Raw genomic sequence first — 20,980 nt, 5'->3', positions numbered from 1 at the left:
TTGGATTTGTCGCCTGACTCGTAGATACGGGCGATTAAGTTAATAGATTTCCACCTAGCGGTGAAATTGTATTTCGTATCGCACGTTGTATCTTTCGAGACAAAACTATTAAATCGTCCGTGGCTTAACTGTCGGAAGAAACAAGCTAGAAATCGCCGGACGTCTCCTAACCCGCGAAGTATTGTTATTAATTATTTTCTTATGATCCGTACACAACTTCCTGTTGTAGATGGCTTCTGGTTACGTTTTCGTTTAGAACATCTTCTCCTATCTTATACCGATCTCGTCACAAAACCTATCTTCCCACGTCCTCGTATTCTCGTTGAGTTAAAATCGAAACCGAAAGCGTGAACCTAACGCGAAGACCTCGAGTCGCTTCAACTCGAGTCGAACTTTAAACGCACGAAGCGCGTTTACGTACGCGTTTATAGTATATCTTGGATCCTCCTAGCATGTACCTCCGGCCCTAATCCATCGACTAGTCTTCGTAGTTCTTTCCCGTCGAAATTAACGAAAGGAGACCTCTTCCGCGCTCTTTAACGCTCTTTAAAAGGGCGGCGTTTGGAAGATCGGATTCCCCCGGTTGCGATGAGAGCGACGTTCGAGCGGATCGAGCGGAGCGTCACCTCCGGCTGTCGCATCAGCTCCGTACCACGAATTAAACTCGGAATGTTAATCGCTCGATTAGCGTGGCACACGTGTTAGCCACGCGCGTGATTTATAGGTAAGATGCGGCGCGGTAATCGAGCCTTCGGAACATTAATGGCGTAAACGGAATCGCAGCGTGCTCCATCTCTCATCGCGCTAACGCGGACAACTTTATTAGACGTTGTTCCCGTTATCGATTGCCGGTCGTCGTCCGCTTAAATCAAACGCGCCTACTCGACCACCGTAATTCGTCGCAATGCAAAGGCAGAGCTTGGTCGACGCTGTGGATCGATCACCACCCCAACGTTGCATGCGCCTTATCGCTCGTTTTACGCTTTTCTTTGCCACGGCAAAGACGCGTCCCAATCTTTGCAGACGCTCGATCCCCATCAGCTCTATCTATCTTGTTCGATAACGAGCCGATCACGTGCCGATGTTGGACGAGGTACGCCGCCGAGTACGAAGAAACACGATAAAGCACGGTCGTCGGCGCAGAAACTTGCTCCGCGAGTCTGTCATACTTGCGCACGCCGAAAGGCGGAGTTATTCCGACGTTAAACAATTTCAGGAAGCTTGCCGTACGGTCGCCAGAGTTTTACATAATTGCACACACGCCAGCAAATTTATAAGCGCCCAACTCGGCAGCAGGCAGCGTGTTGCGAAAGTGGATTAAAGGGAGCGACCGGAGCGTCGCAGCCGCTCGTAGTAATAAAATTTCAGTGTCGTCGTTGACGCCGATGTCGGCGATGGCATCGTCGCCACGCGTATCCTCCGTCGGCGAAACCTCCATCGGCTTGGAAAGGCGAAACTACGACGGAGGGGAAAAGCTCGTAACCCATCGAGTTTCGATTTTCGAAAGTTCGTACTTCCATCTGCCGGTAGCTTGGTTCGGCGTAGCACGGGCACCTCTGGTATCCGACCGAATAATTCATCTTCGCTGTCTCGTCGAACACGGAAAGCGGAGCAATCAACGAACGAGACGTCGTTGTTGTCGAAATTAACGAATTCGCGTTCGCCTCTTTGTCCGTAAAATATAGCGACGTTTTTATCGTTGCACCGGCTGCCGTATCTCTCTGCTGGAAAATTAATCGCTTTATCCGGCAGATCGGTGAAATTAACCGAATATCTTAAAGCGCGACACCTCTATCTTGCCAGCGCGAATCCCCGGGGATGGCAGAGGTAACGAACAGCGGACCGTAACTTTAACGAATCCTCTTAAGATCCGGCTGTGCGCTTAACGCGTGCGTTCGACGTTGAAAGATTTCCGTTGAAAAAGAAAAGAAAAGAAAAAGGACAGAGAGGAAGGCGAGGAGAGAAAGAATACCGCGAGTTCTCGCGTTGTCCGCCGGAACAATTTTCGAAACGAAGGGAACAACGTCGAGAGGCAAAAGAGACGAGGGAAAAGGCGAAAAAGCAGCGGCACAGATATCGCTCGACGATGGTTTTCGGTTCTCGAGACAATGGCGTTAACGAGAGTCGGTCGATCGGTCTGTCGTCGACGAGAGGCGACCAATTATCCATTCATCGCGTATACTTCCGTGAACGTGGTAGCTGTCCTTTTTTCGCGTAGTCGCTTCGCGCGGATCCGCCGATCCGATCGGAGCAGCGATCGGAATCTTGGAAAGACGCGCATGAGCGTTTTCGAGAACGTTAACGAAACGTACTTGGGTTAGCGGAGAGGCAAACGCGTGTAGAACCGAGCTTGTAACGGACAGCGACGAGCGACGAGAGGAAGCAAAGAGGGAAAGCGAAACGAGAAGCAGGAGGAGGAGCGAAACCGAAATATCGATTTCTAACGATACCCTAGAGAACAACGGGCGAGCGGGAACGTTATCGAAATCGATTTAATTACCGAAGCCATTACGATAATTGCTGGAGAAGATGTACTTTTTTCATGGGTGATTTCGCGCGGCAACGTAAAACGCTGGACGTGGTGTAGCGTCGGTTGCGCGATGAAATTGCGCGTTCCGGAAAATAATTTCGTTTCGATATCAAAGGTGGGCGAATTTCGTTGGATTACGAGCAAGTTACGGCTGGAAACGATGTAGCAGGATAATTGCAGCGTCGCGCGTCGCTCGCCGACCCGTAATTTTCGATCGACGTCCCTGGCTAAAAAGTTACCGAGGATAATTAAATGACGCGCTTTTATCGAAGGCATCGTATCGCGTCGTTTCGCATTGCGTCGGCGACGAATCACGCGCGTCACCGAATTTATCGAGCTCGCTTTATTCTCCTTGATAACGGTCCTCGATTTTACGGGGGTGGCACGGTGAGGCGAACGTGGAAACCCGGGGCTATTTCACGCGCGCCGTGTATTATAAATTTCAAAGAATCGAATTCGACCGTATTATCCAAACTCGGGGAACACCGCCAGCATCGATACGCGCGTGATTAACGGCAAACGTATTATTCGGACTTTCCTACGATATGCATATTGCGCGCACGATAATTAATATAGTCGGGTGGCTAAATGAAAGCGTAGATCGAAAGGGAACACAGCGGTGCGAGAGTTCGGTCGATCCGAGCGATTCGCCGACGGGTGTTTTTCTGCAACGGTACCGTGGAATCGCCAACGTTGGTCGCGGCTCGCGTTCGATGATGAAATTTCGTTGCACGTTCTCTTTCTTCCTTCGATCTCGCTCGAGTTTCTTCCAAAGAAAACTAAAGCCAACGATCGTCTCTCGGTGTGACGAGCGAATCGATGGAGTCCGGTGTTCGTTTCGAGTCGTTAAAGAAAAATTACGAACAAACCGTGAGAAAAGAGAAGATAAAGGGAACGAGGATAGGAGAAAAAAAAAAGAAATAAAGAAGACAGAGAAAAGAAGGAGAAAAACGAGGGAAACGGATTCTTCTTCGCCGTACCTATCGATTTCTACGTCGTTGCGATAACAGGTGGTGTCTGATTTTACCCCGCAGGGTTTAACCTTATTTCTTTGCTCGACCGACGGCCGACACACCCGTTCCACGCAACAACGGCTTGCCAGTCTTTTTTAGTCGGACGGGACTTTGACGTTGGCGAAACTACGTTTCCAGAGGGAAGCATCTTGCCGTTGTTGGATCGTGGCCGGTCCGTACGTTTCCCAAAGTGGTATTTACCTTCCTCTTGCCATCGGTGACGACGTTTCTCTCGGTCTCGTCTTCGACCTCGACCTCGTTCGCTCGTCTTTCTATCTTACGATCGAGAAACCGACCGACGCAGCGTATCCGCGGTCGGACAAACTTTTCTCTGATCTTCGATCTCGGGATCTCGTCTCGAGAAACTGCGACACAGCGACCGTCTGCTAATTCCGCTGCGTTTCATTCCCGCGGCCTGTTAGCTAACTAATTGCACCTTTTCTGCCTTTGCCTGCGCTTCGTCGTCCTCGACGTCGCGTCGTCGGAGCTGTCGCGAATTTTCCTCTCTGCTTCCGACCCGCCCATCCCACCCTTTACGTTCCCTTCGCTTCCCTCTTCCATTCCTTTTGCTTTCACTCGCTTGCCGACGACCAACGGAAATGCGCAAAACGCTTGATTACTCTTCTTGTCCGTCCCTTTGAGCGTAGCTACGTTTTTCGCCTTTACTTCGCCGAATGCTCTAGACAGCTTCGCCTGCGATCGAGCCAAGCCATTCGCTTCGCTCGAATATCCGCGACCGAGCTTACCGCTGCTTCCGACTGGTTGCTGCGCGTGTATCGGTATCGCGATTGCGATCGTCGTTGCGATCAGCGATTTGCTTCCTCGCAGACTCCACTCTGTAAAATCTTTCGATGCTTTTAGCTGAAAATACCGACGGACGACCCGTGCTCGTCGCGAGGAAAAAGATTCCATCGGACATTCGATCCCTCGGTCGTAAAAATCGTTTCGCAGCGCACGTATTCGTAGGTGGGTTTCGACTGTTTCGAACGAAGATCCGAATTTGATCGCGAAACGACGTAAACCAAACGGACGTTATCCACTCGTTCGTCCGTTTCGTGCACGTTAATGGATTCTCATTAGCGTAGAACGAGTCGGTGTAAAATACGCAAAGGATCGGTGCGATGCAACAACGAAGAGCGCAAAGAAGAAAACAGGCAAAAGCGAACACGATGAAAGATAAAAGGATGAGAGCGATTAGAGAAAGAGGAGGAGAAAGGACGCGCGTTTCGTCGCGGATATCACGAGACTCGAATCTGTCGGTGAAATCGGGGAAAAAGTGGAAAGCGTATCGCGTACGCGTTCGCCGCGTCGCATACGGAATCCGGTCAACTGGATTCGTGTGGCAGAAATTTGTATCTCGTTGAGAAGTTTTGGCGAGGAAAGAAAAGACGAGTTTCGGTCAAAGACGAGTTTCGGTCGTGAAACGTTTTACGTTCGGTTAGTAGGTGTCGATAACGCTCGTTACGCGTTCGAGGTTTCGACGCGTCGAACGTATCGAACCGGGAAACGCGACGCGCTAAATAAACGCGTGACGCGTGCCGCGGGAAAACGCGATCGCCGCGTCTCGTCAAATATTTTACCAAGTTTAAGGATTATGAACGGTCCGGAGCACTTTCCGCCCTCTATCGCCGAACAATTCGGTGCAATTTGTTTCGATCCACTTCGTTCTCCGCCCCTTGCCCTCCTACCGCCGGCGCCAGCCTGTCCGTTGTTTCACCGGTAATTCGTTTTCAAATACATCGTGGCCGCGATAATCCCAGGCTAATAATAATCGAGCAGAAACGGCGTGCTTGGATCATTACTAGGGCGCTCGGTTCTCCGAACTTTAAATAAAATGCTCCGGTTCCTCGTTAATGGGATTAGCGCACGGTCGGTTCGATGGCCGCACGGTTCTCCCGCGGAACTCGCGATTACCCTCTCTGCAACGTATTTCCCTGGAAAAACCTTTGACGAACGATCGCGGTGAGTAGCCGGATATACCGGAACGGAAGGGAACGGTCGAAGGCTTTGACGGTTCGCGGTCTGCGAGATGAAAGCGGAAACGAACGTGGAACAGCTGGAACGACGATGATGGGGAGGATGGCCGATAGGAGTCGAGAAAAGGACTCTGAACCGGAGAATGAATCGAAAACGAAGGGAAAACCTAATAATCTAGTCTTCCCTCTCCGTGACCGCCGCGATGGCGGCAATAATGGACGTCCTGGTGTACGCTTGCGATCCGAGGTCGAGGAAAATTGGATTCGAAATCGAATTTATTCGATTTTATTTGCCAGAGACGATGAAAATCTAAATTCGTCGGGTACACGTCTCTCTATTTTTCTCTATCTATCTATCTATCTATCTCTCTCTCTCTCTCCCTCTCGGACGAACAAGGAGATGTTTCCCCGTTTATATGGATTTTCCACCATGTTCTCCCCCTTTTTTTTTCGGTTCGCGCCCGTTTCGTCGAGAGGAATCGACAGAGATCACGGACGAACCAGAGTTGGTTTTCCAGGGAAGCGAGAAACCTTCGGACAAGAGGGAAAATTACCGCTAGAAAACGATCCGATATTCGGGTTCGTAACCGTTGCTGGTCGGCCGCTTTAACCAACGTTATGCTACCTTCCTACGGTTTAATCGAGCTTCTCAACGCCGCTATCCACGACTTATACCCGCTTCTCATAAGTACCTATCGTAACACTCATGAGAACTTGATTAAGAAACGTTAGACCGTATAAAGGGTCCGTGTACGTATATTCTATGCTGTAATAATAATCTGGTGAATTCGATAGAACGAAAACTAATTCTCTTCTCGTCTGTGGATACATGCCGCGTGTTTGATCATCATTTTCATCGATCTTGTCATTCGTATTAAATATTATCGTGCTCCCGACCCCAGGAATGCGTCATAGGATAGTAGAGAACGCTTTTCCACGTATTTTAAAGAGATTTCGTCCCGAGGCAGGTGCACCTGGCATTTCCTCCTCTGTATGCGGAAACGGGACAGGGAAAACGGGAGGGGTAGGCGGAGAGATTTTTGAAAAAAAAAATGAAAAAAATAGATGCTGCGGTATAGGTGATTTTACAATACAGTTTGCTATATCCTATCTAATCTACCTTCAATTTTTTCGATACAATTTGGTTTAGAAAACGTTCGGCGTCCGGACGAGCACAATTTTGACAAATTTCTTCTATTTCGCGCATTGCACCGCGATCTCGCGCGAATATAAAATTCTCATCGAACGATCGTTTCGTCGATACTTTACGATCGATCGTCGCTTTTTCTACGAACTCGGTAGGTGCCCCGATGCTGGCAAAAGGAATTATACTTGGCGGTGCTTACAGAGATTCGAATATTCTTCGTCGAGAAAGATCGGAAGAGAACGATTTCGATCAGCGATCCGTTCCTTCTTCCGGTAGCGAGTCCTTCGTTCGAAGAAATCGAGTTAAACGAACACAGACGGAGAAACGTGGCTCGTTCCACGCTTCCGTCGGTGGAGAGATCGTGGTCGCAGTTACGCGGCGACTTCGCGGAACAGTCGAGACGCATCACCGCTCTTCTATAAAATCCACCGACAAATATTTCAAGCTGGCAACAATCGCCGGCGCAACGGTTGACCCAACGAGCTGTCGCGTGTACGCTCGTTCGATAAACTCTGGAAAGTTGGCGGCCGGTGGTCGAGCTACTCGAACAAACAGTTGGATGCATGACGGCTGAAAATTTGAGCGTTGCGCTCATTTAACACCGAATAGCGTCGCACGGCATTGTACCGCGTCCAGCCGTACCTCCAGCCATGGAACAATGCGAAATAATGGCAATTTCGTGATCCGGTTTACCGAGTCGACGAACTTTCTTTCCTCGCAAAGAACGAACCTACCATTTTTGACGAGCAAACGTACGTTTATTTATTATCGTTATTATTTATTGGCGGATATTGGCCCTGTGATACAGTAGGGAAAATTTTGTTTTTATTTGAAAGTAGTTTACTGTCCCGAAAGTAGGTTACTCATTGAGAATTATAATTAAATTATTCTGGCGTGGTACTATAACGCGAATGATATCGTATGTTTGATTCTAGCTGAATCTAACGTTTAAATCCAGAGAATAATGTCTTTTTACCCCGCGCATCTGATCTGATCGTGTCAAGTAATCGAGTAATTATTAGGTTTTGGTGGCTGTTAATTCTTATGTTATGTCTATTACTGAAAGGGGAAAACGAATGTAGGAGTTGCAAGGTCACAGAGGGTTTCGAAGTTAACGAGCGAGACGAAAGCGAAGCAGGAACGCGTCGTTAGGTAAATATCTTAAGGTATAAATAATCGAGCGTTGTATGTTAAATTATTTATTTACGAATTACGTAAATTTTACGCCCTGTAATATACGACGATTGATACAGAATGAATAAAAGCGATCTGCACGAAAGTAGAGAAAGAAAAGAAATTAATCTCGCTATTTACAAATTTACGTTTGTTGTTTGTTATTGTCTTACGTTGCATAGACTGTAAAGTAGATTAGCGGCTGCGGTATGGGCTGGAGAAGGTATTGTAACGTGCAATGTGAGAACTATGGGAGAATGGTGAAGCTACATTCTGTAGCTAGGGTTTAATCCTATCGACACAATTATATCGACCGTAGCAGGTTCGATGGAATTTTTAGTAGAAAAGGTTAGTAGAAACGTAGAAAGGTAGAAAGGTTTGGTAGAAACGGTGTCTAATAGAAGGCGAAGAAATTCGAAGATCGGAATGCGCTAAACTTCCGGCGCGATCTATTGTATTAAGACGTTTGGTACATTATGTGCAAAGAATAGGTCAAACGGAAGATGGAGCCGGTACGTTGTAACTGAGTATTTATGGCCATCGTAGAACACGGGACTGCTCAAAAGGCGGACAGCCAGACGCAAGAACTTGCGTTGAATATCCTCCAATCTGATGCAGAAATTTCGACGATAGAGCGACCAAATAACGGAACAATACTTGGGGCGAGTGCAGTATAGAATTCTTAATGTGTTTACGCTCTTAAAGTAATCTGAAAGTAGATGCTCTGTAAATGAAGCCGAAAACGTATTTTGAACGCTGTACTGGTCGTTTTGTCGATATGATCATCGGTTCAGTGAAAGATTAGATGAAAATGTGTAACTCCAAAGTTCAGAACAGCGTTAACAGAGGAAAGAATAGCGCCGGTAAAAAGATATATATTTATTTATCTTTATTCAGATGACAATTGAAGAGATAAATCCCCATGCATAATGGTAAATACATAATTAAGTGGCATCATAAACGCACATATGACAAGGGACGTGTGACGATAAATATTTATATCAACCAGTTAACCGCGGAATTTAGTTTTAGAAATGTCTCACGGGGATTGCGTAAACGCAACTACAGGCGGAACGCGTCATACGCAATCGAAACTGGCTGAAGCGTCGTGAAATATTTTCGAGCGAATTTCCGAAATTACAGATATCGATGCTAAAGAGATCTAAGCCGGTGCTTAGGTGCGAACGAAGTTCGGAGGCTGCGAACCTACCGGTTACGATTCGTAGTGACGTGGTAAAAAAGTCCTTGCGAACTTAAACGACCTCGGACGAGAAGCACAGAGATTTAACGGTTCGATAAGTTGCGGACAACGAATAACGTCGTTGACGATTCTTAAAAAGCAAAAACAGCAAAAGATCCTGCAGGACTCTGATAGATTCGACAAAAATATAATTAGCCTGTGTAATCGTAGTCATACGCCGAACCAACTTATAAGTCGCAAACCTAAGGGAACCGCGTTACATGCTCTCAACGAGTCGTTTATATTTTAGCTGGTTAGACGACCAGATGACGGCCGCCTTTTCCAAGCGTTGTCTAACTACGGTGCGCTATGACAGTTAGAAGGATCGAGGATTGACAAAGCTCGAAAGAGGCCATTTAACAAATTTCAATCTGTCACAGGCAAACGATACGTTGGTAGTAAAAATAGAATTCTGTTTCAAGTTTCTGAAAAAAAAAAAAACGGTTCGATTTTCGAGGGAAATTGCAGGCGAAGCGAATTCGTGCGAGGAGAGAGGGACAGTGCCGCTTTCGGTATCGCGAAAGACATAAAGGCACCCTGACGCGTTCCATTATAACGATGTCTACGGCGTAGCTATCAGCGGTAACGGACCAGCTGACGCGGCAATGCAAACACCGGTTTTCCACGTAACGTGGTCCTCCGCTCGGCTTGCCCGGTTCCTCGTTACATAGGTTGCAGCAACGCGCGTCGTTGCCCGGTTTGCCATTATTCTTTTCGCGCCCCGGAATTTTCGCCGTGTCTCCGTGACGTGGTGATTCGCGTTCCACCGATTAATCGCAACTTCGATGGCCGACTCGAACGATACTTACTTCGAGGAGATTCGATTAGCCGGCGAACGCGCGAAATAAGGCGTTTACCGAAGCGGCTCGAACACCGATCTCCCGAGAAGGTAACTTGGAGAGCCTTTGTCACGACGTTTACTAACTTTTCAACGTAAATTCGACGGTTACAAAAGATCAAAGCTTCTTCCCTCTTGGCTCGCTCGCGCGCTCGCACCCTTCCATCCTTTATACCTCGGCTACTACCACGTAGAGTTCGTCGAGCACCGGCAACGACCGTGCACTCCCCGCTCTTACTCTCTCTTTTTTCGTTCTTCGCTTTACCCGTTCGTGCCAGAAACTACATTATTCATGCCAAACGAACACGTCGGTGAACGTTGCTCGTTTCAGCCTCGTCTGGACAATTTTTCTACATTTTTCCCCCCTCTCCTTCCCCGCGCTCGTCTTTCTTTTGCAAATTTTTTTATCTCCTCTTTTTCAATGCTTTCCACTCGACGGCCCACACGGATCAAGGTCCGCGTGGAAAACGTCGACGACGCAACGTCGTCGAGCGACTCGGTGCCTTCCGGGAGTCTCTTTCACCGACGGCGTCCTTCTTACATCTATCTCGTATAATTCGTTCGTTGCCCTTCTGCCGCGCCGCTTTTTCGCGCGGCTAATCGCGATTTTCGATAACGTTCTCGGGTATCGCCATCAGCGAGAATCTCTTTCGTTTCGAAATAACAGCAGCAACGTCGTAATACCTACGGCTATTTGAACTGCATTAATCGAATCGCCCACCTCGTTAACTCCGTACAGCTCTGTACGCCACGATATCCATCTACTTCGGCAATCCTTATCGTCCTTATCGACCTCGCGCTTCTTAAAAAGTATACGACAGTTTTTATATTCATCGCCACTTACGAACCTCCGTTGTGTATCTTTCTCCTTCTTTGCTTTCCTGCCCTTTTCTTTCGTATATATCCGCGTGTTTTCCCCCCGAGCGTAGTTCCCCACCGATAGTTAAGACGAAACTATTTCTACCAGAACCAGTGAAAATGACTGTTGGTCTTTAAAAAATACGTAATAATTTATGTTTATTGATTTATTACTTTCTTACAGAAGCAATTCCGTGTTATGTAGTAGATTTTTGATATTATTAATCCATCATTGAAATCCCTAAACGAGGGTTGACACATTTATAAAATTGTAGAACCGGTCATTCTGACCGGTATTGGTATAAGTAGCCTTAATGCAAAATTATTTTCAATTTGAATACATAAAAAACAAAATAAAATGCATTACATTTAAAATTCATTAAAATTCAATACTCAAAAAACGAAATAGAATTCAATATATTATTTTTTTAGTTATCGTTACGAAAGTCGTTACATCATTGCGGGAAAAAATGTAACACAAAGTAGGAATTTTAAAATAAAATTGCAAAACCAGTCGATTTGACTGATGTGGTAGTTCCAGTGTTAATAATAATTCAGTAAACGCGGACGAGCGACTATGAAATCGATCTACTCTTAAAACACAGTATACTTTTAGCCAATACTTTTATATCTGTACCCTATCGGATCAATGATTTCCTTCTCTTTGCCTATTTTCCAACGCAGGGCTACGCTCCGACTCGTTGACCGAATAAATAAACAAATAAACGAAGTAAATAATTTTCCCAGGCGATATCGCTATAGAGTTTCGTAGCGCTGACGCGCATGACTCGCGTCAGCAAAGTGCTCTTATCGGTCCTCGTAACTTTTATTTCCCCGTGTAATCTTCGAATCTCGGTTTCGCCAAACTACCGACGGATCGAACGACCATTTCCCTGTCGAAGCAACCGCGCAATATTATCGAGTAAGCGAGTCGATAACACCGTCTCGGTAATGGGTTTTCGGCTGCAGTTCATTTTCGCGTTTACAAGTGAAATTGCGTTTCTAGCTGTTGGCGAATGTTTCCAACGAACGATACGTCGCGAACTCGTTTGCTCAGCTCGCCGACCGCGAATCCGAGCACCGTACGGAGAAGAAGTTCCAGCTTATTTAGAGTCCGTGGCGCGTGAATGTCGCGCGCCACCCAGTCGCATTTTTCGGCGTAACGAAGTCCACGAAAGGAGAAGAAATTGCGGCCGCCATGGCTCGCAAGTACGCGCGAATTAAGCGAGTAAACCGCGATCGTCGTTCGCGATTGCAAGGAAACGCGCCGCTGAAAGAGGAAAATCCCGAACCATCGGATTTGATCGAGGACCGAAGATTCCTCGCGGGAACGCGCGTTTCGGCGGGCGAGAGGAAAAGGAAAGAAAACTTTCGACGACGTAGGATTTGATGGAAAGAGGTTTTAGAAACGCTCCTCCTCCGTTTATTTTTCTAGTCACGAGCCGAAAGAGGAGCCGCGCGCGCGTCTTTCGTTTCGACGAAAATATCGGAAGCGATGCTCGTTCCGTCGAAATCCTTGGCGAGTCGCGATGTTTTCTCTGTCGGCGACGCGTTTGACGCGGAAGCGCCGCAGAGCTTTCTCCCTCGGTCGATCGCGAGAAATCGTCCGTTTGGCGAGGATTTGCGCTCGAACGGATCGACGATGCGCCTCGAAACACCGAGCCCAGGCTCGACACGCGAAACAAGATTTTTCGAATCTATGGAGGTCCCAAGCTCGCGTCACGGTTTTCCGTGCGCCGCTGCGCGGAGCAGATTTATCTCTCACGCTTGATGAGTCCTTTCAAACGAAATGAAAAGGATTAAGCGAAACGAAGCCCCGGATGAAAAGGCCAGAGTATACGCGCGCGTACGCATTGGCCCTCCGCTCTGTTCGTGCGTTCGGACGTACGAGCGAATTTTGTTTTTCCAAAAAAAAAAAAAAAAACAAAAAATAAAAAAAGAAAAAAATAGGAAAAATAGAAAAAGAAGAAAAGAGACAAAAGCCGGTGATCAGAGGAGGCACGATCCGGCAAAAGAATTCCAACTATCGAGCAAGATCTCGTAACCACTGGCGAATAGAATGCCGTTAATGGACAGTTCGTTTCATGTTCTTTCGCCACAAGTGTGTTTTTTTTCACCGCGAAAGGAAAAGCCAATTAAAATCTACCACTCTAGTGATTTTTCGGGGCGAATTCTTCTTTTTTTCGTCGATCAATCGCGTTGATTTCGCGCAGTTTCGCTCCGTTTGAAAACGAACCGGCTCGGCTCGGCTCGTCTCTTTCAGTCATTACGTTCGTTTCATCCACATATCCGATTTCAATTAGGCTAATGATTTCAGCAAGATATATCATTTTCGTCGGCCGCTTTTTGGCTCGGCTGTTTACCCTGCATTTGCCGGATTGGATTTATCCAAGCTTTTTCCTACGTTTTTAGTATTCGCGTCGAGCTTCGCTGCATAACGTCGATTACTCGTCGATCGCGCCTGGAAACGCGAAAATTCACCGGTGGAGGTCGTGCAATCGAACGCTCTTCGGCTTCGTAAGCCGCGTAATATTTTTCCAAGATGCATTTTCGCGAGGTAATAAAGCGACGAGGAGAAATAGCGGGAAACTAAGGGGGCGGAGGGAGGGATAGAAAGGAAAAAAAAGTAGATGACTGGCCGGTGGAACGCGTCGCGGCCACGACTGCGACGTGGAAAATGCGGAACGCCGAGCATCTGCTACCTGCGGAGTAGACAAAGACCCGGAAGGAATTAATGGCGGGTGGAGGGCTTCGCGCGATTTCAAAGCGAAGGGAAACGAAGCTCACGGTGGCTGGAAACTAGGCGCGTTCGTAGCTTTGACTCGCCGTTTCCACTTTTCTCCCCCTTTTGCCATCTCGCCGCGTTTACTCATCTTCATGCTGTAACTTCGCTGTAAACGAGTTGCAAATACAGCCATATGTACGAAATGAAATTCTTATCCAATCGGACGCGCGCGTTGGTCGACGTTAGACCCGACGCAGACGAGCGGTTTTTTTGCGACGAATCGCCGCAGCACGTTGCAAAAACAAGGAAACTCGTACGCGCGTATCAATGTTTCGTGGCACGGAAGAATTTTATTTCTGTGTTCCTGTAGCGACGCAGCAACGCCGTCCGTATGGTAAAATCGTCGCACGTGTGCGTTCAGGGTTGCATTCTACGTATTGGGTTGGCAACTAAAAGTGATTGCGGATTTTGTAATTACCACCTAATGGGAAAATCCGCAATCGCTTAGTTGCCAAGGCAATATTTACCGTACGAATGTCGAATATGCGTTATTGCACAAGGACACGAGCAAGGAGCCTCCGTGCAGCGTTCTCTTTCTCTTTCTATATCGGTTTTTCAAATCAATCGTCCGACTAGCCGATGTAGGAAAAAAGCGAATAACGGATAACGCAGTTCTGCCCCTGGAGTGGACGGGGCTGGGTCGTGAGGCAGCGCGGACGAACAAAGTAACGCGCTTTTCCAGTCGATGATTCATAGGGGAAAGAATATCGAGAGCCTCTCGACTCCATCTCCGGATCCGTCTCTTTCGTTAAAAGATATCACCGGTGAATTTACGAGCGAGTCGTGGCAGCGTAGCGACAGCAGAAGGATGCACCCGGAATTAAGTAATTTCGTTTTGACAGCCGACAGTTTGCTATCTTCTTCCTCTTTCCCCTGCTGCTCTAGCCACACCCGATGATTTAAGCGGCCACGTAAAACCGATTTGTCGAGAGGAGAAATCCGCTGGGCTGCGAAATCGACGTTAGGAAAAAGGCACCGACGATTTCTGCGCGACGGAAACGTTCTCTAGATACGTCACTGGCAACGGCGAATCGTCGTCGAGTTTATTTATTTGTTAAATGGCAAAGAGAATCGTCTCTGCACGTACGTGCAATCCGATAAGGGGAAGCTAAGCGTCGGGACGATACAGTCGCCGCGAGAGAACGAGACGAACATGTGGATATAATAACAGGCTACGCTGGCTGTTGGCTCGGGCTAGCTAAGGGCGAATCTTTGTCTTTCTTTTAAGGGCGGAATTACTCTGTCTCGCTTTGGACGAACGCAGCAGGCGATTCACCGAAAAACGGAGCTCTCGTTTCGTTCGTGGTGTCCCTCCGGAGCGAACCGAGTACAACCGCTCTGTTTCGTAGATCTTCTTTCTCGGACAGCTGGTCGACGTGGAAGAGAAGTTGATTCTATTGCATAAAGCGTGGCCCAGCTCACACACACGGCCGATAGCGTCCATGTGGCGAAATCTGGAGGAGAAGCACCGAGGATAGAATAAGGAAAAGTGGCGCGGAGAAAAGTAGCACGGTCTATGGAAATTGATACGGCTAAGGAACTGTGGACAGTCGATAAATCCATTTAAGATTCTAAATAGAAAAGTAGCCGATCGCCCGGTTGCAGGTGGATAGAATTTATATTTAGAGGCGTAGTCGTGGTCGCGAACGTTCGTTGACCAGCTTTTATCGATATCCTAGCAGGATTTATAAGCGAGCAACCTGAGAAAAGAATTCCAAGCCCTCTGAAACTGATTTCTCCTTGCCTGGCCGTACGAGATTGCCAGATGACCGAGACAAGGTGAGGGAGTATAAGGAAGGGTACTAAATCCTGATTAAGGTACAAGGGTTGTCGTAATGACCGCAGCTACGTTTAATGAAACCCAGAGTGCCGTAGAAGAAACAGAGCGGTAACGTGTGCTAAGTGGCGTAGAAACGCGAGGCCCGACCTCGTTGACAGAAAGTCGATAAGTCGCGATGAAGGCGACTTGAAAATGCTCCAAGGTTTCTTTCTCGAACGACGAAGAACGCGCGATGCCATCGAGAACGCGTTACGCCATCAACGATATTACTCGAGACAATGTCGTGCCATGGATAATGGTCGTTCTCGCCGCGATCATCCATCTTTAGGAATGACACGCAATGCGTTCAACGACTTCCACGACGCTCGATCAGGGCGGAAGGAACGAGAGCTCGACCCAAGTTTGATCGTCGTGCGTCTCACGATGACCGATGAGTCGTCGTCGATACGCTCGACATTCGCGCGCTCTCGCGTTAAAATTTCTCCGCAAATTCTCGTTCTCTCGACGCGATGGGAAAAAGCGAGCGAAGAAGAGAAGCAAAGCGAAATGAGAGAAGCTGAGAAATACGAAGATAATGACAAAAAGCAAGCAAAGTCGGCAAACGAAGTTCGTCCAATTCCATCGTCGGTGAACGATAGCAACGCTCTTTTATCGTCGTAGAAGACGCGAAATGCGACGTACGGTTTCGCTTCCTGCGGCTCGTTGTCCGTCGTCGAATTAACGTCGAAATGTTAAACCAATTAAGCGGAAGCTCGATTACTCTCGACCAGATAGCGGAACGGTTCGACGAAGCTCGTCCGAGCTCCGGAGATCGAGCTCGTCTTTTCCAACGCTGTTTAAAATTTTGTCGGCGAACGTCGCACGTGATGTCCGTTGCGAGGCGGAGCTCGAGCCTCGCTACCTTCCGCTTAATTGCTTTATCGAACGTCAAACTATCCGCGAGAGGGTAGCCGTAAATGTTTGCTCATATCCGAAGGGTTCGCGTACACGAGGATGACGTGCTCGGTCGAGAGGCGAGCGTCGCACCGAGTTTTCCCAACGTGGGCGAAAACCTTTCGCTTCGATGAGAGAATTCGACGTTGAGAATTCGACGAACGCGGATGTGTACTTATGGCCGACGTCGTTAGCTTGGATACCCTGGCACGTGGACAAACACCGCGTGAACGTAGCTTCGGTTACTCGCTTACGCGCTGCGACGAAAGAGAAAAAGCTACGATCGCCGATGGAAAAGCGTATCGGGTCCTGTTCCGTTGCAGGAAAACGTCGACTCTGACGTTGACGGATGGACGAGGCTGGCCAGCGGAAATTATCATCGATGCTCGTTGATAGGATGCCGCGTTTTATCGCGCGCGCGTTAGCACGACCAAGCATCGATCGCTGACCTTGACACGATGAAAAGCGACGAGCTGGATGGAAAGCGAGAAACAAAAGTCGATCTTCTTTTCGCAATGTGTCGGCATTTTTGCCATACTTGCACGACGAGGTAAAGCTACGCGACGCGATGCAAAGGATTCCTCGTAAAGAGAGAAAAAAGAAAAAATACCGTAAATCGATCATCCTCGTTCGTTGATCGCGGATTATGTTAGAAAGCGATTTATGCCCGACTGCCATAATCCAACCAAATGCCTCGAGGTCTAGTTACAAATGGCAACAATTTCTGCAACGAACTCCACTTTTTCCCTGACTCTGTAACTACCTTTCGCCACTCTGCTCGCGTGACCGTATGTAAATCCTGAAATCGCTTGCGTAATCTCGTACGAATCAATCTTTCCTCTTTTTTCGTTTGCTACGTGCACCTGTGTTTTGCGACACGCTTATATAATTGTACGTTTATTGTAACGAAGGATTTATCTCGCCGATGCCACCGAATAAATAACAATGATTACACAAAGGGGACCAAGTTCTCTTACGTTTCTTTTTGTCTGTAAAATAGATAAGAGAGAGAGAGAGAGAGAGAGAGGAGAGATTCGGTCGATCTGAACGACGTACAGTCGAGACAGAGGGGACGGTTTGGTTTCTCGTCGATCTCCGACCGACGTCCCTTCCGGCACGTGGCATGCTGGCGAATCTCAACGCTATTTTTCTTTCGCGTCGCTTCCGCCAACCGGAGCGATGTTATCAAAAATCGAAATGTGCAACTGCGAAACAGAGCCGATCGAGAACCCAACGAAAACAACGATGCGCTTTCTGGTCACGAAAAAATATCGTTATCCCTTCGGCATACACAGGCCGGTCGATGGTCAGCGAACGTTGGAACGATTTTTCACGCGTAATTCTGGCTATCGTTGATCTTCGTATCGAGGCCGTACGAAAGAGTCGGATCGTGCGGCCTTGGCAACGGTTCCAAGTTCGAACGTATTTAGCCAATCTCGACTTCTTTTATCGAAACCTGTTCGCGACCAGCAGGTAAACGCGGCTGTATGGTTTCGACGATTTCTCCGGGTCGGCGCCGTTTGCGTGGCCAATTTTTCTTTGGGAATGTGCCATATCCTGCCTTATCCTCGGGGAGTAATATTTCAGTAACGGGAAGCAACGTCGTTCTCTGCAGCGCAACCGAGATTACGGTAAACGAATCGATCGATGGAAAAAAACGGCGCGTTCGTTCGAAGCGACGGTAAAAAACCAAAGCATTTTTCATCCCGGCCTCGCCGAACGATAGTCCTCCAACGCTGGTCCTCTTTCTTTCTTTCGTTTAATTTAATATTAAGTATTAAACGGCTTGAATACTCTTTTTCGTGCGAACGTAATCGCGTACAATGTCGCATATAGAAGAGAGAAAAAAAGGAGAAAAAGAAAGAAAAAAAGGAGACGAACAGGTAACGATACGAGCAGAAAAAAAGGAACGCGATGGAAGAACGATCGAGCGAACGAAGACAACAAGACAGAGCCCGGTTTAGGCTCTGATTTTTTAAACCCAATTTAAGAGGTTTTTAATATCCATTTGCATTTTCCGAAAGAAAGGTCAATTTTGTCGCTGTAGGAATTAGCAAGGGAACACGGTCGAGCAAGCAGCGTCGACCACATCGAAGCGAGACGAATGAGGTTGATGCGTTAAAATTGACAAGCGATAAGACAGCAAGTTGGTTGTTGGTTCGTCCGCGAGTAATTTTATAAAGAACGCAGAGGTCCTTGATAATTCTTCGAACTTCGAACGAGGTGATATTCGACGTTCGCTTCAGGGTTTTACAAGCGTGATCAAGGATAAGCTATAGGACGAAGCAACCTGTGCTGGATCCTCTCTTATCGTAGTTTATGTTTGACGTATGTGCGAAGAGTTTAAACGACAGACGCGTATTCGAGTATAGGTCTGACGAGGAAGAGAGAGAGTGACGTCGATAAAGAAAAGCTTTGAGATTTCTGAAGTCGGTGCGCTACGGCGTTCGAGTAAGAAAGCGACCGATTCGGATGCCGTCGAGACGATATCGCGTAAACGAATATCGAGAGACGACGTGCACGTTATATTATAGTAACTGCAAGGTCACGAGTGCTTCGTACGATCATAAATCGTTTCCTCGTTCGTTTCTGACGTTCGAATCGAGACGAAGCCGATGTTCGGTAACGAAAGTCAACGCGAACTTAGCGTTGTTAAAAATTTAACTTTCTCGATGGTTCTGTTCGAAGGAGGCACGCGTGGCGTCGACTGCCCGGAGGATAGCGTCCGAGGAGAGAACGGCGAGTGCAAATGCGCAGCCATCGACTGTCCATCGGTCGAATGCCAAGCGGGTCAACGTCCGATGCAAGTGAAGCCAGCGGACCCTGAAACGCCAGGTAGCTGTTGCGCTCGTTACGATTGCGTGCCCACAGGTAAGAGATCGAATTGGACGCGATACGACGCAGTGAACCGTTCGCGTGGACAAACTCCGCTCAAAGCGTTGTTCCGTTTTGTACGAAAGACCCTCGAGGATCCGAACCGTGTCCGGAGAACAGCGTGCTCACCGAGGATGGAAAATGCGAGTGCGCGCCCTGCCCACCGGCTAGATGTCAATCCGGACATCGGCCCGTTCAAGTCAGGCCTGCCCTCGATCGCGAGACGCCCGGAAGCTGTTGTCCGCTCTACGAGTGTAGACCCGCAGGTAATTCTTTCCTCTTAATCGTGCTCTTTTTGAAAAGAAGCTCCGACCGCTGATTCGAGAAACGCGACCGAGTTTACACCGGCATCCATCGATACCTGTTGAACTTTTACGAATTTGTCGTTACTCCGGTGAACGCGTTGTCGAGGACCGCGTTCGGATGCGGCGACCACGTTCGAAGCTCGATGGCGTTCGTTTCGGTATCCGATTACGATTCACGCGGGACGTTAGCTCCGGCACGATTCGCCGCTGGCAACGTAAAGCACGTTCGTTTTCCTGCTCCCCAAACGCGATTACTCGTCGATACGTCGACTCTATCGACCACCGGTTTCTCCCTCGAGTCGGTCTATCGACCGCGACCGGGCATTCTCCTTCGTTTGGATGACGAAGAACGAGTTATCGCGTACGCGGATACGTGTAACGTGAATCGACGTTTTCGTCTGCCTCGCAGAGTCCGTCTACCGGATAGAAGTGGCGACCGAGACGACAAAGAAGGCAGAATATTGTATCTACGAGGGCAAGGCGAGAAAGTTGGGCGAACGATGGCAACAGTCGGACTGTGTGAACTGCGTTTGTCAAGAGGACGGGGTATCCTGTCAAGAACCGATGTGCAAGTCCTGCGAAAACGCGATTCCTCCCGATCCTGGCGAGTGTTGCCCTCACTGTCCGCCGCTTACGAACGCGACGTTTCACGAACCCCAACTGCCCTGTCGAACATCGTTGGAAGGATGCGAGTTAACGTGCCAGCGTGGTTACGCCACGGACGAAAATAATTGCCCGGTGTGCAGTTGCGACGAATCCAAGGTACGTATCGAACGACGAAACGCTATCCGACGCCCACGTCCGATCGAATTCCATTTGCAGGACGACGACGCGACGATGACGCAACGTCCGGCTACCAACGACGGCAAGATTTGCCCGAAACCGCCGCGTTGCGAGGTCAACTGCGAGATCGCGAAGGACGAAGACGGGTGCCCGATGTGCACTTGCCAGAGTATGGAGACCTTCGAGCAGCCTGTCACCGACACCGTGTCCACGGACGACGAGGGGAAGAAGATTTGTCCCGAGGTAAAGTGCGACTTGCACTGCGAACGGGGATTGGTGATGGACGAAAACGACTGCACGTTCTGCAAGTGCCGGGAACCGGACTCGCCGGGCTGCCCGCCTCTGCTCGGATGCAGGAAACGATGCGCCTTTGGTTACAAGACGAACAAACGCGGCTGTCCGGTAAGTAAACGTCCCTTCCGTTTGTTCTTCGGCCCGAGTGGAATTCTCGATACGATCGATCCGTAGATGTGTCGCTGTCGTGCTTCCTGCATGGACCATCTTAACGGAACGCATCCGGAAGGATCGACCTGGCATCAAAACTCGTGTACCTCGTGCACCTGCGAAGCCGGAGGGAAGCTCAGCTGCAAAGAGACTGTTTGCTCGGTAGCTTGCAACGATCCGTTGCCCCCGCAACCGGGAACTTGTTGTCCAGTCTGTCCAATTACGGTAAGCTCGCGGACTTCGTCCAATTCGCCAACTTGCCGGGCAACTTCTCCACGAGTTCTCAGGATGGACGATCGAT

At 48.5% G+C, this 20,980-nt stretch overlaps 1 protein-coding gene across 1 annotated transcript in view; it reads left to right on the top strand.

The window, feature by feature from the left end:
- Window positions 1–20,980, top strand: part of LOC126869576 (cysteine-rich motor neuron 1 protein-like) — a 155,626-nt gene that overhangs the window by 131,715 nt on the left and 2,931 nt on the right. The window contains exons 6-10 of the mRNA XM_050626341.1: window positions 18,962–19,144; window positions 19,234–19,413; window positions 19,862–20,214; window positions 20,275–20,637; window positions 20,704–20,904. Of these exons, the coding sequence (XP_050482298.1) occupies window positions 18,962–19,144; window positions 19,234–19,413; window positions 19,862–20,214; window positions 20,275–20,637; window positions 20,704–20,904 (1,280 nt within the window). The remainder of the gene's footprint in view (window positions 1–18,961; window positions 19,145–19,233; window positions 19,414–19,861; window positions 20,215–20,274; window positions 20,638–20,703; window positions 20,905–20,980) is intronic.

The sequence above is a fragment of the Bombus huntii genome, chromosome 9, assembly GCF_024542735.1.
Source record: "Bombus huntii isolate Logan2020A chromosome 9, iyBomHunt1.1, whole genome shotgun sequence".
NCBI classification, from domain to species: Eukaryota; Metazoa; Arthropoda; class Insecta; order Hymenoptera; family Apidae; genus Bombus; species Bombus huntii.
Note: the sequence above shows the minus strand (reverse complement) of the source record. Positions and strands in the feature narration are given on the sequence as shown.